The sequence below is a fragment of the Triticum dicoccoides genome, chromosome 7B (assembly GCF_002162155.2).
Source record: "Triticum dicoccoides isolate Atlit2015 ecotype Zavitan chromosome 7B, WEW_v2.0, whole genome shotgun sequence".
Taxonomy (NCBI): domain Eukaryota; kingdom Viridiplantae; phylum Streptophyta; class Magnoliopsida; order Poales; family Poaceae; genus Triticum; species Triticum dicoccoides.
Window position 1 is genome coordinate 770,014,481 of NC_041393.1, and position 17,334 is coordinate 770,031,814.

The following is a 17,334-nucleotide window of genomic DNA, read 5'->3' on the forward strand; positions in this document are numbered from 1 at the left end:
AATATTTTCGTGGGACGATGTATCTCAATATTGCTCCTCGTAGTTTGCTCTCCTGCTCCCAAGATCAAGAATCACCTCTACGTAATGTAGGCATCACCTCACTCAGCACTTTACAATCGATACTCTGTATAAAATTGCCAAGATATTAGTTTTCTTATCTACCATGTGTTGTGTGCCGTTATTGGTCATGCCTTTCTTCTTAGACTCTGAACTTATGCACATATTAACCGAAGCCTCTACACAGGTGTGAATCGAGTCAGGTGATTACTTGTTCACTTTTCATGAAAAGAGGAACATAAGTACATCACAAATCAGGTTAGCGATCGTCTGGATGCGAAGCATTCTTTATTTTGGGTGTTAGTGATCAAGGTTACAGTGGGGCAAACTGCAGGTAGAACATACATATCCGGCATATGTTTCGCCACACCGGGCACACCGGGATATAAGACACTGATATATCAATGTAGTATTATAAAGAATATCTAAAGTTTTACAAGAAATTGTCGATTTTAAAAAGAGGAGAATAAGCTTAAGTTGCCAAGCATGACAACCAATTCATGTATCAACAACCACACTACTCCACAATCTTTCAGGAATGAACTTGATGCATCAGCACGCAATAAGTATTCATCTATGCATATGTGGATCTCTTATGGGAAAGTAAGACATGCATGGCTCTGTACAAGGAATAAGATCCAGTTTCTGGACTGTATGTACATTTTGCGCTGAAAATGAACTGACACTTTTGTACACGGAAGAAAATAAATGCATCAGACATCTGGGAGGATTAGCACCATCTCTCTCTGCCGCCAGGGAAAGAGGCTTCTCCAAGACCACCTCAGCTCCACCTTGTACACGGCCGACGGCATCGGAGGACGAGGAGGCGGCGACATTGGAGGAGAAGCAGGAGGAGCGAGGGGCCATTGGAGGAGAGAGGCTGTGGTATCGATCGCCCATGGCGTCCTTCAAGGGAGGGAGGAGAAGGAGGGATATCAGGATGGGTTCGAGAATGACTCGGGAGGGCGCCAGATTTTAGACGAGAATGAAGATGAATTCCTCGCGCCCCCACAGTTCTGCAATCACCCCCTAGTTTTCACTTTCCACCTGAGCAAAAAACAAAGCACTCGTAATGGTAAGTAAGACAAGCACAAGTATAAACAACAATGAAAATGAAGGGTGTGGTATAAGTATGCTTAAGCTGCGTATAAGTCTGCTTAAGTTGCGTATAAGTATTAGTTAACTATGCTTAAGCTGCGTATAAGTATGTATACGGTATACCTCGCATCCTTTCTGCTGCAGCTCCTTTCGTGTGATGTCATCTTCAGAAATCTGGGGCATAGAGCTCAGCTTCAGGTGACCGAGGGACGGAAGGTGCAGCAACCCATCAGGGAGCTTGCTCATCTTCTTGCACAACCAAAGTGACAGGTGGGAGAGCTTTGGCATTGCCCCTTCCTCCATCCTCCACTCCTTGGTGGAAAAACTATGAAGTGCTAACTCTTGCAGACGAGGAAACCCTTGGGCAGAGCTGCACATGGTTTGGCCTTGGTACCCACTCAACTCCAACACCACCAGATGGGGTAGTTTCTCCAGGATCAACATTGGGTCTTGTTTTACGACATCAGCAAATAGAACAAGACGACGTACGCTTTGGGGGAACTCAGCAGGCAGCTTATCCAGCACATCAAATCTGAAGAGATAAATATCAACCAGGTGAGGCATGTTTGCAAATAAGTTAACCACCTCCGCTGGTATATTGGGGTGAATCGACAAGGAGAAGGTTGTTAGTTGATTCAGCAGGCCCAAAAAAATCATCATGTCATGATAGCGGAAATCGGTGCCAGCAGGATAAAGATCCAACACAAAGCTCTGTAGCTCTTTCGGCTGCAGTCGCACACTCCTTGCAGGTGGCGGTGGAGAAAACCCATTGCCAAGGTAAACATGCCTTAGAGTAGGGATATCCCAGAGAGAGTTTGGTACTTGTGGTTGTGAGTCCAATGCACTGTTCCTTAGTTCAATTGTCTGTAAGTAAAGGAGTTTTCCAATTGAAGAAGGGAGCGCCACACCTTCACAATATCTCAACCTAAGCAATCTTAGGTGAATGCAACCACCAATTACACCGGAGAAATCTTTTAGTGTTGAATCTTCAATGCAAAGAATTCTCAGGAATCTCGACTTAGAAAGGGACGCTGATGAGAGTCTAAAGCCAGGCAGACTTCGGACATTAGGCGTCGAGGGTATAATATGATCACTCAGAGTTTGAAAACTAAAACGATAAGACACCAAGTTAGCAGATGGTGATGATGAGGATGCACCAGCTTGACCTGCAATTTTGTTTAATGTACACCACGTCTCAGAGAAAAAGCTAGCCACATACAAAGACATATAGTGATAGAAAATAGAATCAATTAATAGGAAGAGACCAGGAGACAAAGCCTGACCTGTAGTTTTGTCGATGGCATCAAGAAACCCATCTTGTCTTGCTTCTTCCGTGCACCAGTCATGTAGAATATCATGAATCCTTATTCTCTCAATCCATCCGTGTGCCCTACTTCGGCCAACAACTTGTACCAGGCTTCTCTGAGCCAACTCGGTTACATAATTATGTGCTGTTCCTTCTAGTATATGCTTTGGTGTATGTGGAATGAAGCTTTCTGCTATCCATAATTGAATAATGTCTGGCACATATATTACATAATCCTCGGGAAAAGCAGCAAGATATAGTAAACAAGCTCTTAAATAATGATTTGGCAGGTCCTTGTAACTGCGAGCCAGTATGTCTCGCATCATCTGTCCATTCTTGGTTGATGGCCAATCAGAGAGTATATCGGACCATGTTTGTGCATTTAGATTTTTTGATAGATAACCTCCCAAAACTGCAAGTGCAAGTGGCAATCCATCACATTTCTTTGCAAACTTTCTTCCAAGTTTTTCAAGCTCGTCCACATTATCTATAACAGATCTCTTGTATGATGGTAAAGCTTTGCTACAAAAAAGTTTCCAACTTTGCTCTTCATCTAACTTCTTCAAATGATGAACATGGGTTGGCATCTGAACATGATTTGCAACATCTTCCTTCCGCGTGGATAACATTATCCTACTACCGTTAGTTGCATCTGGAAAAACTTTAACCCTTTTATTTAGTTGCTCCCATGTATCTGTTTCCCACACATCATCGAGAACTACTAAGTATCTTCTCTGCAACAAAAAATCATGGATCTTTTTCCCCACCTCATACTCATTCATTTTATCAACTGACTCATCTTTGCTGCCCATTATTTGTTTAAAGATATCCTTTAGTAAATCAACTCCCTTGTACTTTTGAGATACAGTCACCCAAGCAATTTCCCCAAAGTGTTGTTTGACTCTAGATGAGGTGTAGACTTTTCTAGCAAGTGTTGTTTTCCCAGCCCCACCCATGGCAACTATGGAGACAACACTGAGACCAAGGTGGTCTTGAGTGTCAACTAACTTCTTCACTATTTCTTTGTATTCCTCCTCGAAACCAACAAGGTCAATATCTTCAAAGCTTTGGTACATAGGACCATAGTCTTGTTGGAACTCATCATTAACATGAGCATTTTCCACTGAACCATTCCCCAAATCCATTATTTTCAAACGGTTTGCACTCTCAAATATCTCAGATATCTTCCTTCTTACACGTTTGATTTCGACACCAACTTTGTGAATGGTACTCAAATCACTTGGTAGACGAGCATACCTTGCAATGGCGCCCATGAATCCCTTCTTCAATCTGTTTCTCTTGTGCATGTGGTCTGCAGCTTCGATGACATTGTCAGCCTCATACGCCGCGTCTCTGATCTGGCTCACCAAGACAGCAACACCCGAAACTCCCATCCTTCGTTTGCTGTCGGCGTCCCTAAGGAAGCCTTGCAGCCGCTTGAGCTCATCTTTCAGGAACTCCACTTCAGTGCTGACGCCACACAGCAGCGTGGTCTCTTGAAGTGCAAGGGTACTCACGTTGCCGACCACCGCGCTGACGGCCGACTCGGCCATTACAGGCGCTCGCTCTCACAGATGGATGAGCTAGGGGTGATGGAGTGGATGGAAGAACATATGCATCCGTGGCTGATCAGGAACGATATGGTGTTTGGGTTTGCATTTCTTTTGTGCTTCGGCTTGCAGATGGAGGAGAGCAATGCTTGTGTGTATGTAAGGGAAAAGAAACGGAGGGCACGGCAGGAATGTGCTATGCTTCCGAGGAGGGCTAGCTATGGCCTTCCGAGGAGTGGATGGAATATTGCAGCCAGCTTTTGCTTTTGCTTTTGCTGTGTGGCTGGCATCGATCCATGCAATGCATGCCGCTTTGGGTTTTGTGACACATCGAGCAGAGCAAAGCACATCACGCATATATGCTTTGCTCTGATCTGTCCATGTCAAGCATGTTTTCATCTTTTTGCAAAGTTATCACGCATGTATGCTTTGATTTGATCTTTTTTTTCCTTTCATTTCTGAGAAATTATCACGTCTATATGTTCTGCTCTGCTTGGTCCATGTACAAGTCATTTTCAAGCATAATTTGAGTTGGAGAGGAGAAGAGACCGCACTCGTGCATGGTTCCCTGCGTCGAATTTACTTTGCCAAATCGACTGATCGGCCAACAAGAGAGGATGATTTCCTTTTTGTTTTCAAGAAGGGGTGTAGCCCAGCCTCTGCATCAACTGGGGCGTGTTTGGTTCTTGTAGCAACTTTTGCATGCATTGCATGCTTGACCGAGTTGGGTCTGGCTGAGGGAAAACACCCTCTAGTTTACGTGGGGCGTAACGAAAGGTGGTCTGTTCGGTTGCCTGTTTGTTTGGGCAAAAACACAAGGCATGATGTTTGGTTTCATGCAAGGCGTATTGCCAGTCAGGGGCGGATTTAGCATACGGGCACCACGGGCACGTGCCCGGGCTCGATGCCAACGCGTATATGAGCTCAACGAGTTCCCACATCGATCAGAGTCGCCACTGTTGTCTGGTAACCTCTTCGGCGAGGTGATGAGGTTACCAGCACAAGGGGCGTGTAGAACAACCCAAAGACACACAAAAGATATCATATTAACACCGTTCTAAACCATAGCAAGCACTTTTAAACATAGTACCACACTTAAAGATAACAGTTTTCGAGCAAAGCAGTACACCGTAGTAGACACTAAACCAACTAGAGCAACGTAGAGCTGTCCTAGACGTTCACGGCGAAGGTGTCGTCGTGCCTACCGCACTTGGTCACCACCTCAATGTCATTGTCGTTGAAGACAATGACCTTGAGCGTGTCGGGAATCAACAACTTGAAGGTCACAATGTACGTGATCTTGATCTGGTGGACAGTGGCGAAGGTGGCCCAACCTTGATCGAGGGTTTCCATGGCGGTGTTCGTCTTTAGCTTGAACTCCATCGCCACGGCCCGGAAGTTCTTGGTAAAGTCTAGGGGCATTGGTATGCACTCGAGCTTCGGGGCAAGGATCACCTTGCAGAAGTGAGTTGGCCAACCCTCCTCATGGTAGTGCCCGTAGTTCCGGCGCTTGCCACTGGGGGGGAGGGGGGGCTCCTCCACCACGAGGTCGTCGTCCATGCGTGGCACCACCTCCCCGCCCTTGTCCATGGGTGGCACCACCTCCTTGCCCTTGTTCTCTGTCTCGATCTATGTTATGAACAACACAAAGTTCATGGCGTTATGAAGAGCACAAAGTTCAAAGATTGGTTAGTATTAAAACCTAAAGACCCTATATTTAACCAGCTTAAGGGTCACTACTTACCCACAACCGTACTCAGTTAACCCTCTCTCCTCTCTGTCAATCACTCACTCTTCCTCCTACCAACCGCCATGAACTCCAACTCCAACCCCAACCCCTTCCATTGGGGCATTGGATGGAGAAGGCTTTCTTACTCGGGTGCTCGCTTAGTGATCGCACAAGTTCGAGAACACCATTGAAGTGTGCTTGAACTTCAGCAACGTCGAAGACATGCACAAGGAGGCAGACGCTATGATCAAGAAGGTGACGGCGGAGGAGTTGAAGATGCTGATACGTGACCCAGCGAAGGGTGCTATGTCAGTCGACATCCTTCGCTGGGCCATGAATCAGGCCGACTCCGGCCATGCTGGACAGAGGGCACGGTGGGCCAAGTACACTGCTCCTGAAGACCAACGCGCCGCAGCATACTGGAATAGGATTGGTGGCGCCAGAGGTCATAGGTTTGGAGCCAGAGGAGGAAGAAGAAGCAGTGGAGATGGGGGACAGGGCGCCAGAGCCAGGCCCCCGTGATTTGCCAATCGGTCTGGACTCCGGCGAGGACGACGATACGGTGGTACAGCCGGAGGACAAGAACAATGCTAATGGACCCCGCCGCTCCAACCGCCTCTAGGGTCGACGGGGCCAAGATTTTAACTGTGTAAGTTTAACCTACAATCCCGATTTCCCTTGTACTCGATCCCGACCGAAACCCTAAAATCTATGGCTACTTAGTTATTATCGTCAAGTTATGGTGAATCCTATAGCTATTTACCCCAATTCCCCATTTCCCTAGGACGAGGATCAAATCTAAACATGAATCGCATGCGAAATAGTAGGTTAGGTGATGAAAATACGGCTTAACGCCATTGTCGAAGTGCTGTGGGTGATGTTGCTAACGCCGGTGACGTCCGGCCGGTGGTCCCCTTGCTGATCTCCGATCCGCTAATCGCCGCCGTCACCGGTGTGAGAGTGGAAGAGTGGAGAGAGGGAACAGAGAGCAGTGAGGGTAATTACTGTCGGCGCTTCGGGGAAACAACACGGCTTCTCGAGCGTGGCTCCTCGCGTGTAGCCGCCGCCACCAACGTGCATCTCGCGGGCCTGGCTCTGAAAACACTGCCGATTTAGACATTTCTAGCGGGCAACTGCTTTAAGTTTTGCGCGATGCAGACCCAACAATAAAAGGAGACAACCAAACAATTAATTTTCGTCTCGCACGGGCTTGATTGGCCTCTATACGGGCTACCAAACACATCCCTGATGCACACAACCATACAGAGAAGAGAATACACCACTCAATCTGGTCGATTGATTTGATCCATCACAATCAAGCTAGCCCTTGACGGAGATGGAGAAAAACAATGAAGATATGGCGCTGACGGCCATTGTGATGCCGGATGGACAGTGGAGGACTACCAGCTGATGGTGGTGAAGTGCGATCCTTAATTTGAACCGCCGATTCCACGAGCCCGTAGCGAGTCGGAGACCAGGCGTTGTATACTGCAGCAAACTGAACCCATACTGTAGAGAACCAGATTGCAGCAAAACAGCACTATAGCGAACGTTTTAGAAAAAAAATGTGTACATTTAAAAAAAAACATCTTTGGAAAAGTGTGAGACTTTTTTTAAATATTGTGAACATTTTTTGACATTCCAATTTGAGAAAAACATGAACCAATTTGAATTTTCCTGAATTATTTTGGAAAAGCCAACATTTTAAAAATACGAATAAATAGGGGTCGGCCCAATAGAATTACTCTTGTGCGTTTCTGCACCAATAGGGTCTGACAAATTGGTGCAGAAACACCAATAAAATGAGCGTGTCAAATCGAAATCATTTATTGAGGAGTACTCTTTGCAAAGATCATTTTCACCTCCAGGTTACGATAAGTGGCGCACTGTATCTCTGCCTCTTGTCGCAACATGAGAGTTTTTTATTTTCTTCATAAATTCTTTTATTCAAAATGTATTATCTTTTAAACCATGCGTCTAAATCTTGAACCGTTTATACCGTTGGATTCCTCGCGTTGAGATCTCCAAAACTAGATCCAATGTTGATAGGTTTCAACAAACTTCTTTTTTCATAAAAAACCGAACGAAAAAGACTGAACTGAGAGCATGTTTTTCCCTTTCCGAAGAGGCACGAATAGGCACAATTGTACCTCCACGACAAATAAATCAGTGCCTCCTACAGAAAATAAAAAATAAAAAACACATTTTTTTCTCTTTTTTTAAGGCACGACTGTACCTCTGGTGGAAGGAAAAAAAAGTGTTTTCCGCAGAAGCAAATCTGTGCCTACATGAGAGGTAAATCCGCTATTTTTTTCTTTAAATTGGAATGTCAGAAAACGCGGCTTTTTTTTTAGCTTAGGGCCTCATGGCGACTCAGATCGGGCATCTCAGCCCACCAAATCTAGGATATACTGGACACCCATCCCTTGTCGACTCACCTCTCCAAAAGAAAAAGAAAATTCCCAGCCGTCTCCCCTCTGCTCTCTCCTTGTCATGGGGACGCCAAGCCGCGCGCCCGCCGCCGGCGAAGCCCCACCCCTGCCGGCCGCGGAGAGCACCGAACTCGTCCGTGTCGTCCCACTCCTCTTCTCTCTTAACCTCTCCTACTGACAACAGATTTTAATGGTGCCACGGTGGTGGTGTGCAGGATCTCCTCGTCAGCCTGAAGATGCCCGCGGACGGAGACCTCGACAGGACCTCGCGGATGCGTTCGATCTACGGACCCAGCGGGCTCTCGGTACTGCTACTGTTAGTCTGTTATTACTGCTCCTATGGCCATGCCATAGGACGTTTAGCTGTTGCTGTCATTGTCCATACTCTGAATTTGAGTGCAGAATGGACAGGTTTCCAGCAAAATTATAAATTCGTAGCATAGGACAACGTTGCCGACCGAATTAGAGCTGCCGCATCGCGTAGTTCAGAATGGTCGAAGCATATCCAAACCAAAATTTGTTAATTATTCAGTTTTTGGCTTGACTTCATAAAATACATATTGTCAGTCTTACACTTACTTGATCTGCATTGCTGCTTGGGAACACTAGCAATTTGATCAATGTCTTCCCATCACATTTTGGTGGGAATATGCCCTTTCTGAACACTAGCATCAATATGATCAATGTCTTGGTTCACATGTATGGTGCAATCTCTTTGCTCAACAACATGCTTACGCTTGTGCTTTGCTTTCCAGGTGCTGTTTTGTTCGAAGATTTCAAAGGACAATTAAAGGAAACCTCACTTGATGAGACCTCTCCCCTGCTGCCCCGCAGTTATTGCGTCACCCAGGTCGTGCAGCTCGTCAAGATCGAGTGCGGGGCAAGTCTCCAGCAAGGTAATCTAAAGATACTCTTCGCTCCCCCGTCATTATGCTATCATATCAACCGCCGATTTGTGCAAGGGAAATCAAGCAGTTAAGGCAATTTTGATGCAGAGACAGTTGATGTGAGTCACGTCAAGTGATTGTTCATTCAGCGTGAGAAAAGGGAAAAAAACATGTCACAGTTATGGTGCTAACATAATACTCTTGTAATCCGCTTAATAAATCAGAAAAGAAATAAACACGTACAGAGACAGGCCACAGCATCGTCAAGATGAAGAAGCATTTTTACTAGGAATCGAGATTACATTCAGGCAAACAGGTACACATGTTTAACTGAGGGAGGTACATAATGAGACTTAATAAATGCCTAGGGAATTAGGAAATATTTCCCGTCTTGCAAGGACGGTGTACTATCGCATTGCTGGGGACACGTCCCTTGGACCTGCACAAAATGTACAAACAAGAAAATAGCTTAGTTGAGAGTGAGTCATGAAGTTGATCCTGCACTAATTAACATTTATTGACAGATCGAAGCAAACAAATTATATTGGTTGATTTGCTGCGGTTCAATGCATATACAGTTTGAGATTTGCTCAGCGAACATGCTGAGCATTAAACGACGACAAACCGTCTTCATATTTCAAACTAATTTACATGTGCCGACAGACAAACATGAGCTGATATAGTTTGTGGCAACGAAATTGGAAGAGGAGCAAGATCGATGGAAGACAAATTAACTAAGCTTAAGTTGTGTACGACGTACCTCGCATCCTTTCTGCACCAGCTTCTTTAGTGCGTTATCATTCTTCAGAAATCTGGGGCGCATCGGCCAACGTCACGTGATTGAGATACGGAAGGTCTAGCAACCCCTCGCAAAGCTTGCTTATCTTCTCGCACTCCCAAAGTACCAGGAGAGAGAGTTTAGTCATTGTCCCTTCCTCCGTCCTCCACCCCTCCATGGAAAACCTGTGAAGTTCTAACTCTTGCAGCTGTGGAAACCCTTGGGCAGAGCAGGACATAGTTTTGCCTTCATACCCCTCTAATTTCAGCACCACAAGACATGGAAGCTTCTCTAGATCGGCATTGGGTCTTGTCTAATGACATCGGCATATAGAACAAGACGACGTACACTTTATGGGAACTCATGAGGCAACTTATCAAGCACACCGAATTGGCCAAGAGTAATATCAACAAGGTGAGGCATGTTTGCAAATAGGTTAAACACCTCCATAGGCATGGGAAACATCATCAAGAATAAGGTTGTTAGTTGATTCATCTGACCCAGGAAAATAACCATGTCATGAAAGCATAATTTAGTGCCAACATGTGAAACACCCAAGAACAAGGTCTGGAGCTCTTTGTGATGTAGTTTGACACTCTTTGCAGGTGGTGGTGGTGAAAACCCATCATCAAGGTATACATTCCTTAGACTGGGGATATCCCAGAGGGACATTGGTACTTGCGATTCCATGTATGAGTCCCTTAGATCTATAGTCTGCAAGTATAAGAGCTGGCCTACTGAGGAAGGTAGCACTACACCTCCAGTGTCCCAACCTAAGATATCTTTGGTGAATGCAGCCACTGATCACTGTAGAGAAATCTTTCATTGTTGAGTCTTCAATGCTAAGAACTCTCAGGAACCTCGGTCTAGGAACGGACGCTGAATCAAGTTCAAAGCCAAGCAAAGATCGGATATTAGTTGTCCCAGGTAAAATCTCATTACTCAAACTCTGGAAACTAGAGCGATAGGATACCAAGTTATTTGAGGATGATGGTTCACCCACTTGGCCTGCATTTTTGTAGTGCTCCACGTGTCAGAAAGAAGCTAGCCACACATAAGGACATATATTAAAAGAGAAAATTGAACTATATAGCAAGAGAGCAGGAGATGAAGCCTCACACGTAGTTTTGTTCCTCACATCAAGAAAACCATCTTGCCTTGCTTCTTCTGCACACCAGTCATGTAAGATATCATGAATCTTTATAGAGGAAACAAGGCCTTAAATAATGATTTGGCAGGTCCTTAAATAATGATTTGGCAGGTCCTTAAATAATATTGCTTCTTCCTTAGACTGGGGATAAGAAGCAATATAGAGGAAACAAGACCTTAAATAATGATTTGGCAGGTCCTTGTAACTCCGAGCCACAACGTTCCGCACTATCTGCCCATTTCTGGTGGATGGCCAATCCAAGCGTATATCAGACCATTCTCGTGCATTTAAATATTTTGGTAGGTAAGGGCATCTCCAGCCGTTGGCCCCCCAGGAGGAGCAAAAAAATGACCCCTGGGGCGCACCAGCTCTAAACCGCGCATTGGGGGCGTGATGCCCCCTAGTCGCGGCGCCCACTGTTAGTCAAAAAAGTCAAACACGGCGCAAAAACGACTCAAATTTAACGCAAACATCGGCGAGTTCATTCAAACTTAAACATATTTTACAAAAAAAAACTACCGCGGGCTACCCCGCCGTTCCCTCGCCGCCCGCCGTCTCCCTCGCCGCCCGCCCACGCGGTTCTACATGCCGAGGAGGCGGTAGAACCGCGTGTAGTCACCGCCGTCGTTGTCATCATCGTCGTCGTCGTCGTCGCCGCCTCCGCCGTCCCTGCTGCATCCCTCCCCCAGTTGGCGCGACGGGTTGGACGGTCCGGGGGGCGTCGTCGTCGTCGTCGCTGTCGAGGACCACGACGCCGTGCTCGTCCTTGCGCCCACGCTTGCGGGCGGCGATCTCCTCAGGGCCCGGCGCTGCCAGACCATCTCATCGCGGAGGTAGTCGTCCCGCGCCCACCGCATGGCGTCCTCGTACTCCGCAGGGAGGACGGGCTCCGACTTGGGCTCGGCGAGGACGAAGCGGCCGGTTGGTGGAGAGGCGTTGGCGCCGCCGGAGCTGCGGGTGCACGCGCTGACCGGCGTGTCCTGGGGCTCCGGCTTGACAGGGCGGAGGCAGGGCGAGCCGCCGGACGAGGAGGAGGACCCCCCAGTCTCCATGCGCCTCGAGGTCCAGGAGCTTCCCCGACGGCGTGAGAAGGAAGGGGGAGCGGGGTACTCCAGGCGCGGCGTGTTGCCGCCCTCGATGTACTCGAGGACGGCCTCCAACGTGCGCCCGGGCACGCCCCACCAAAGACGCCGGCCGGCGGCGTTGAGCCTGCCGGAGGGCACGGCGCCGTTGGTGGCCTCGAGCTACTCGGCCTGACGGCGGCGGAAGTACGGTTCCCAGAGCGGGCTGTCGGGGGGCGTACCGTGGCGCCTCCCTCGCCGCATGCGGCAGGTTCGAGCGGATGCGTGCGATCTCCGCACGCCGCTCCGCGCCGGTCGGTACCGGGGGCACCGGCACGCCACCCGCGCTGATCCTCCACGTCCCGGGCACCCGCATGTCCGGCGGGACCGGGTACTCGGCCTCGTAAAGGAGGCGAGCCTCGTCTTTGTGAAGATGGCGGCGGCCGAAGCCGTTCGCCGCCGCGTCGTCGCCTGGGAAGCGCTCGGCCATGGCTGTGAACTGGGGACGGCGAAAGAGAGGAGAGGAGAGGGAGGAAACGACGGCGGCGGAAGAGTGTGAGTCGCCGAGCGCGCCGGGGCGCATCATATATAGGCCAAGGCGCGCGTACGCGTGGCGGGTGAGGGAGGCGCGAGGGACGCGCGTCGTCCGGTCTTCACTGCGCCGCCCGTGAGGCATCAATGGTGCAGGCCGACCGGCGCGGCAGCGCGGCATCTTTGGCATTGATTCGCCGCGGGAAACGAGGCGATGAGGACGACGAAGGGCCGAGAAGAGAGCTGTGTCGCTGACGCGGCGGGCCCGCGGCTTTTTCGCGCCAAAACAGTTCGCCCGGCGCCCCCGGGCGCCCCCCAGCGCGCCGGGTTCGGGCTGGGTCCGCCGGCGCTGTTTTCGACCCAAGCCCACGAAAATCGGGCTCCTGGGGGCGCGACTGGGCCGTTTTTTTGGCGCCGGCGCGAAAAAAAACGCCTGGGGAGGCCTTCCTGGGGGCGCGGCTGGAGATGCCCTAACCCCCCAATAGTGCAAGTGCAAGTGGTAACCCATCGCATTTCTTTGCAAGCTCTGCCAAGTTTTTCAACCTCATCCACATCATGTATGACGGACCTTTTGTATGATGGTAAGGCTTCGCTACTCAAAAGTTCCCAGCTTTTTTCTTCATCAAGCTTCTTCAAAGGATGAACATGGGTTGGCATTTGAACATGATTTGCAATATCTTTTCGTGTGGTTATAAGTATTGTACTACCATTGGCTGCATCTGGAAAGGCTCTAATGCTTCTGTTTAATTGCTCCAATGTATCTGTTTTCCACACATCATCAAGAACCACTAAGCATTTTGTTTGCAACAAGAAATCATGGATCTTTTGTCCCACCTCATACTCATGCAATTTATCAATTGACTAATCTGTACTCTCCATAATTTGTTTCATAATTTCCTTGAGTAAATCAATGCCTTTGTATTTTTAAGATACAGTAACCCAAGCAGTTTTGCTGAAGTGTTCTTGGACACTACATGACATGAAGACTTTCTTAGCAAGTGCTGTCTTTCCTGCCCCACCCATAGCAACTATGGAGATAGCACTAAGACTCTTCTCCGTGTCAACTAATTTATCCACTATTTCTTCGTACTCACCCTCAAAGCCAACAAGTACGATTTCTTCATAGCTTTGATGCTTAGGATAATATTGTTGGAACTCATCATCAACATGAACATTTTCTATTGGCATATTCCCCAAATCAACTATTTTTAGACGGTTTGCAGTTTCAACTATCTCAGGAATTTTCCTTTTGGTGTGTTTGATTTCGACACCAACTTTGAGAAGGGTAGTCAAATCACTTGGTAGGTGATCATGCCTTGCAGTAGCACCCATGAATCCCTTCTTGGGCATGTTTCTCTTCTTCATGTGATCAACGGCTTCGATGGCATTGTCGGCCTCATACGCCACATCTCTGATCTGGCTGACCAGCACAACAATGACTTCATCTCGGAGTCTCGCTTGCGGTTGGCGTCTCTAAGGAAGCCTTGCAGCCGCTTGAGCTCATCTTTAAGGGACTCCAGTTCAAAGTTGACTCCACACAGGAGTGTGGTCTCCTGAGCTGCAAGTTTGTTGACATTACCAAGGACGATGCTAACGGCCGACTCAGCCATTAGTTGTTCCTCCTTGTTGTCTTTCAGCTCTCTACTTGATCTCGTAGATGGAATGCTATGCTAGCTTGATCCATCAGAGAAGTGGATAGAAGAATGGAGATGCAGGATGGAAAGTTTTTTGGCTAGATGAGTGTTGGAAAACTTGTAATCCTGTCGCACTCCTTGTCTCATAGGTTTTTGCTTTCTGCAAATAAACCTGACCATGTAGCATGAGCTTGTTCACGCCCTGTTCAGTGTAGTAGCTAGGTAGGCTTGCACGCTGCTACATCCAGTTCGTGGGATGGCACGAGCACCAGCTATAACGGCGGAGCTTTGTGCGTGGTCAAGGGACGTGGGATGACACGTCCGCATAGCTTGGTCATAGGGGCACAGCGGTTGAGTTAAACCAGCCTAGGTAGATCGAGGTTGTTAGGGTATATAGTTGTAATCTTTTCATCTCTATCTTATCTCTTTCTTCCTTGATCCCCAAGATGTAATCTCAGCCGCATTGTATGCTTATCAGGGCTACATCCCCGCCTATATTAACACGAAACTGTCGCCTCGAGAGAGGTACGATGTTCTCCGCTTCTTGGCAGACGGGCACACTGTAGTCTGCAGATGAGCCACTAAATGCAGCAGCCCTGGTCATCAAGTGTGGATAACTTATGCAGCACGACTAGCATTGATCAAATTATCAATGGACAAGATCTCAATACTATTATATAACTTATACTCCCTACGTCCCCAATTACTTATCGCAGAAATGGATGTATCTAGAACTAAAAATACATCCAATACATTTTTAAAATGTCTTACATTTAGGAACATAGATAGTAGTATTTTGACACATCCGTGTCTGACACAGACGCACATGTCAACAGTTGGGTTTATTCAGTTGTGTATCTTGAAAGTTAGTACATACTACACAATACATGAACGCACAGGTCAAACCACCACCTTACTAATCTGAATATGGAATATTACATACTCAATTACTCCTTACTCACAGCATCGTCTTGACGACGAGGAATTGTTTTGTATTAGCGATCGAGATTACATTAAGGCAAACTTGCAAGTAGAACATACATATTTGGCCAGGATACATGAAGTTGGAAGGACGCGCAGTGTTGATCAAACCATCCTGCAGAAATATTCATTCTTGGATCTTGTGCCGTCACTCATGCATGCGTATATACGACGGAAATTAATCATTGCTCTGGGAATTGGAAAAGATGTATGTCCTCTAAATTTTTTGGACTACCATCAATTATGTTTCATGCATTAACCTGCACACAAAACCCCTCATAAGAAAACAACATATATATTAAGAGCGCAGGAGCAGTGGTGTTGATCTTGAAAGAAACTAACATTAATTCACTCAAAGCAAACAAATAGTACAATTGCTTTGCAGCGATGCAGCATCTAGTCGTCAGTGAATATGCTGAAGGGTTAAATGAATGAACCGTATGGCATGTCAATCAATCGCCTTAATATTTAGAAGCTAATTTACTTGTGAACAGACAGACATGCATGGATATCGATAGCAAAGAAAACTAGAAGGGGAACAAGATTGATCTAGTGGCAAATTTACTAAACTGAAGATGCGTGAGTACGTACCATGCACCCTTTCCGCCACAACCCCTTTAGTGTGATGTCCTCTTCAGAAATCTGGGGCATAGCGCCCAGTTCTATGTGACTGAGGGATGGAAGATGAAGCAACCCCTCAGGGAGCTTCCTGATCTTCTCGCATTCCCGAAGTGTCAAGTGGAAAAGCTTTGGCATTGCTCCATCCTCCATCCTCCACTCAGCAGTCAAAAAATCAACAAGTTTTAACTCTTGCAGCCGAGGAAACCCTTTGACACAACAACTCATAGTTTCACCATTGTACCCCCACAACTCCAGCACCATAAGACAAGGAAGCTTCTCCAGGATCGGCATCGGGTCTTCTATTATGACATTAGCACATAGAACAAGACGTCGTAGGCTTTGTGGGAACTCAGTGGGAAAGTTATCAAGGACACCAAATTTGGAGAGATAAATATCAACAAGGTGAGGCATGTTTGCAAATATGCTAATCAGCTCCTTGGGTATGTGGTTCTTTGACAAGGAGAAGTTTGTTAGTTGATTCATCTGGCTGAAGAAAACCACCATGTCATGATTGTGGAAATTAGTGATAACATTTCCAAGATTTAAATCAATGGTCTGGAGCTCTTTCTGCTGCCGTCGCACACTACTTGTAGGTGGTGGTGGAGAAAACCAAGCACCGTGTAGGTAAACATGCCTAAGAGTAGAGATACCCCAGAGGGATTTTGGTACATGTCCCAACAGTGGTGTGTCTCTTACATCTATGGTCTGCAAGTAAAGGAGATTTCCAATTGATGAAGGGAGTGTGATAGGCCCACAATTTTTCAACCTAAGCAATCTTAGGTGAATGCACCCACCAATTAGACTAGAGAAATCTTGTAGTTTTGACTCTTCAATGCAAAGAACTCTCAGGAATCTCAGCTCAGGAAGGGACACAGTTGCGTCGAAGCCAAGAAGACTTCGGGCATTAGGTGTTGTTGTTAAAATATCACCACTCAAAGTCTGAAATTGATAACGATAAGATATAATGTTATCCGATGATGGTGTATAGGCATGCCCTGCAATTTAGTGCACCACATGTCAGCTAGAAGCCACATATATGGACATATATTCAAACAGAAAGCTGAATCAATTAATAAAAAAATATCATGAGACCAAGGCTGACCTGCAGTTTTGTCAATGGCACAAAGAAAACCATCTTGTTTTGCTTCTTCTATGCACCAGTCATGTAAGATATCATGAATCCTTATTGCTTCGATCCGTCCATGTACCGTGCTTACTCCAACAACTTGAACCAAGCTTCTCTGAGCCAACTCCTTCACGTACTTATGTGATGTTTCTTCTAGTTGATGATTTCTTATGTGTGGAATGAAGCTTTCTCCTATCCATAATTCGATAAGATCCGACACAGATATTATGTAATCCTCAGGAAAACCAGCAAAATAGAGAAAACAAGATCTCAAATAATGATTTGGAAGATCCTTGTAACTACGAGCTAGTATTACTCGCATCATTTGCCCATCTTTGGTTGATGGCCAATCCAAGAGTATATTAGACCATGCTTCTACATTCAAATTCTTTG

The 17,334-nt window shown here is 46.8% G+C and overlaps 2 protein-coding genes and 1 pseudogene across 3 annotated transcripts in view; all 3 read right to left on the minus strand.

Moving 5' to 3' along the window:
* Positions 1-543: 543 nt before the first annotated feature.
* Positions 544-4,185, minus strand: LOC119335387 (putative disease resistance protein At1g50180). 2 transcript variants are annotated; one of them, XM_037607522.1, is made up of 3 exons: positions 2,439-4,185; positions 1,279-2,321; positions 544-1,104 (listed from the first exon to the last, which is right to left on the minus strand). In XM_037607522.1, exons 1-3 carry the CDS (start codon positions 4,012-4,014, stop codon positions 1,087-1,089), a joined length of 2,637 nt encoding a protein of 878 aa, XP_037463419.1. In that variant the 5' UTR covers positions 4,015-4,185; the 3' UTR covers positions 544-1,086. The 2 variants fall into 2 exon arrangements, with proteins under 2 accessions (XP_037463419.1, XP_037463417.1); XM_037607520.1 differs by lacking the exon at positions 544-1,104 and having other exon boundaries at positions 1,182-2,321.
* Positions 4,186-7,060: 2,875 nt separating this feature from the next.
* On the minus strand, positions 7,061-14,189 carry LOC119339779 (annotated as a pseudogene).
* A 1,520-nt stretch (positions 14,190-15,709) lies between these two features.
* Positions 15,710-17,334, minus strand: part of LOC119341178 (putative disease resistance protein At1g50180) — a 3,132-nt gene continuing 1,507 nt past the window's right edge. The window contains exons 2-3 of the mRNA XM_037613049.1: positions 16,918-17,334; positions 15,710-16,810 (exon numbers count right to left, since the gene is read on the minus strand). The exon at positions 16,918-17,334 is cut by the window's right edge and continues 38 nt beyond it. Of these exons, the coding sequence (XP_037468946.1) occupies positions 15,759-16,810; positions 16,918-17,334 (1,469 nt within the window). The 3' untranslated portion in view covers positions 15,710-15,758. The remainder of the gene's footprint in view (positions 16,811-16,917) is intronic.

What these genes read in the sequence shown, in the direction of transcription:
- LOC119335387 (XM_037607520.1), bottom strand. Translation starts at nt 4,014, where the DNA reads ATGGCCGAGTCGGCCGTCAGCGCGGTGGTCGGCAACGTGAGTACCCTT. An exon ending in TGCCATCGACAAAACTACAG is followed by an intron (nt 2,322 to 2,438) that starts GTCAGGCTTTGT and finishes ACAAAATTGCAG; the next exon opens with GTCAAGCTGGTGCATCCTCA.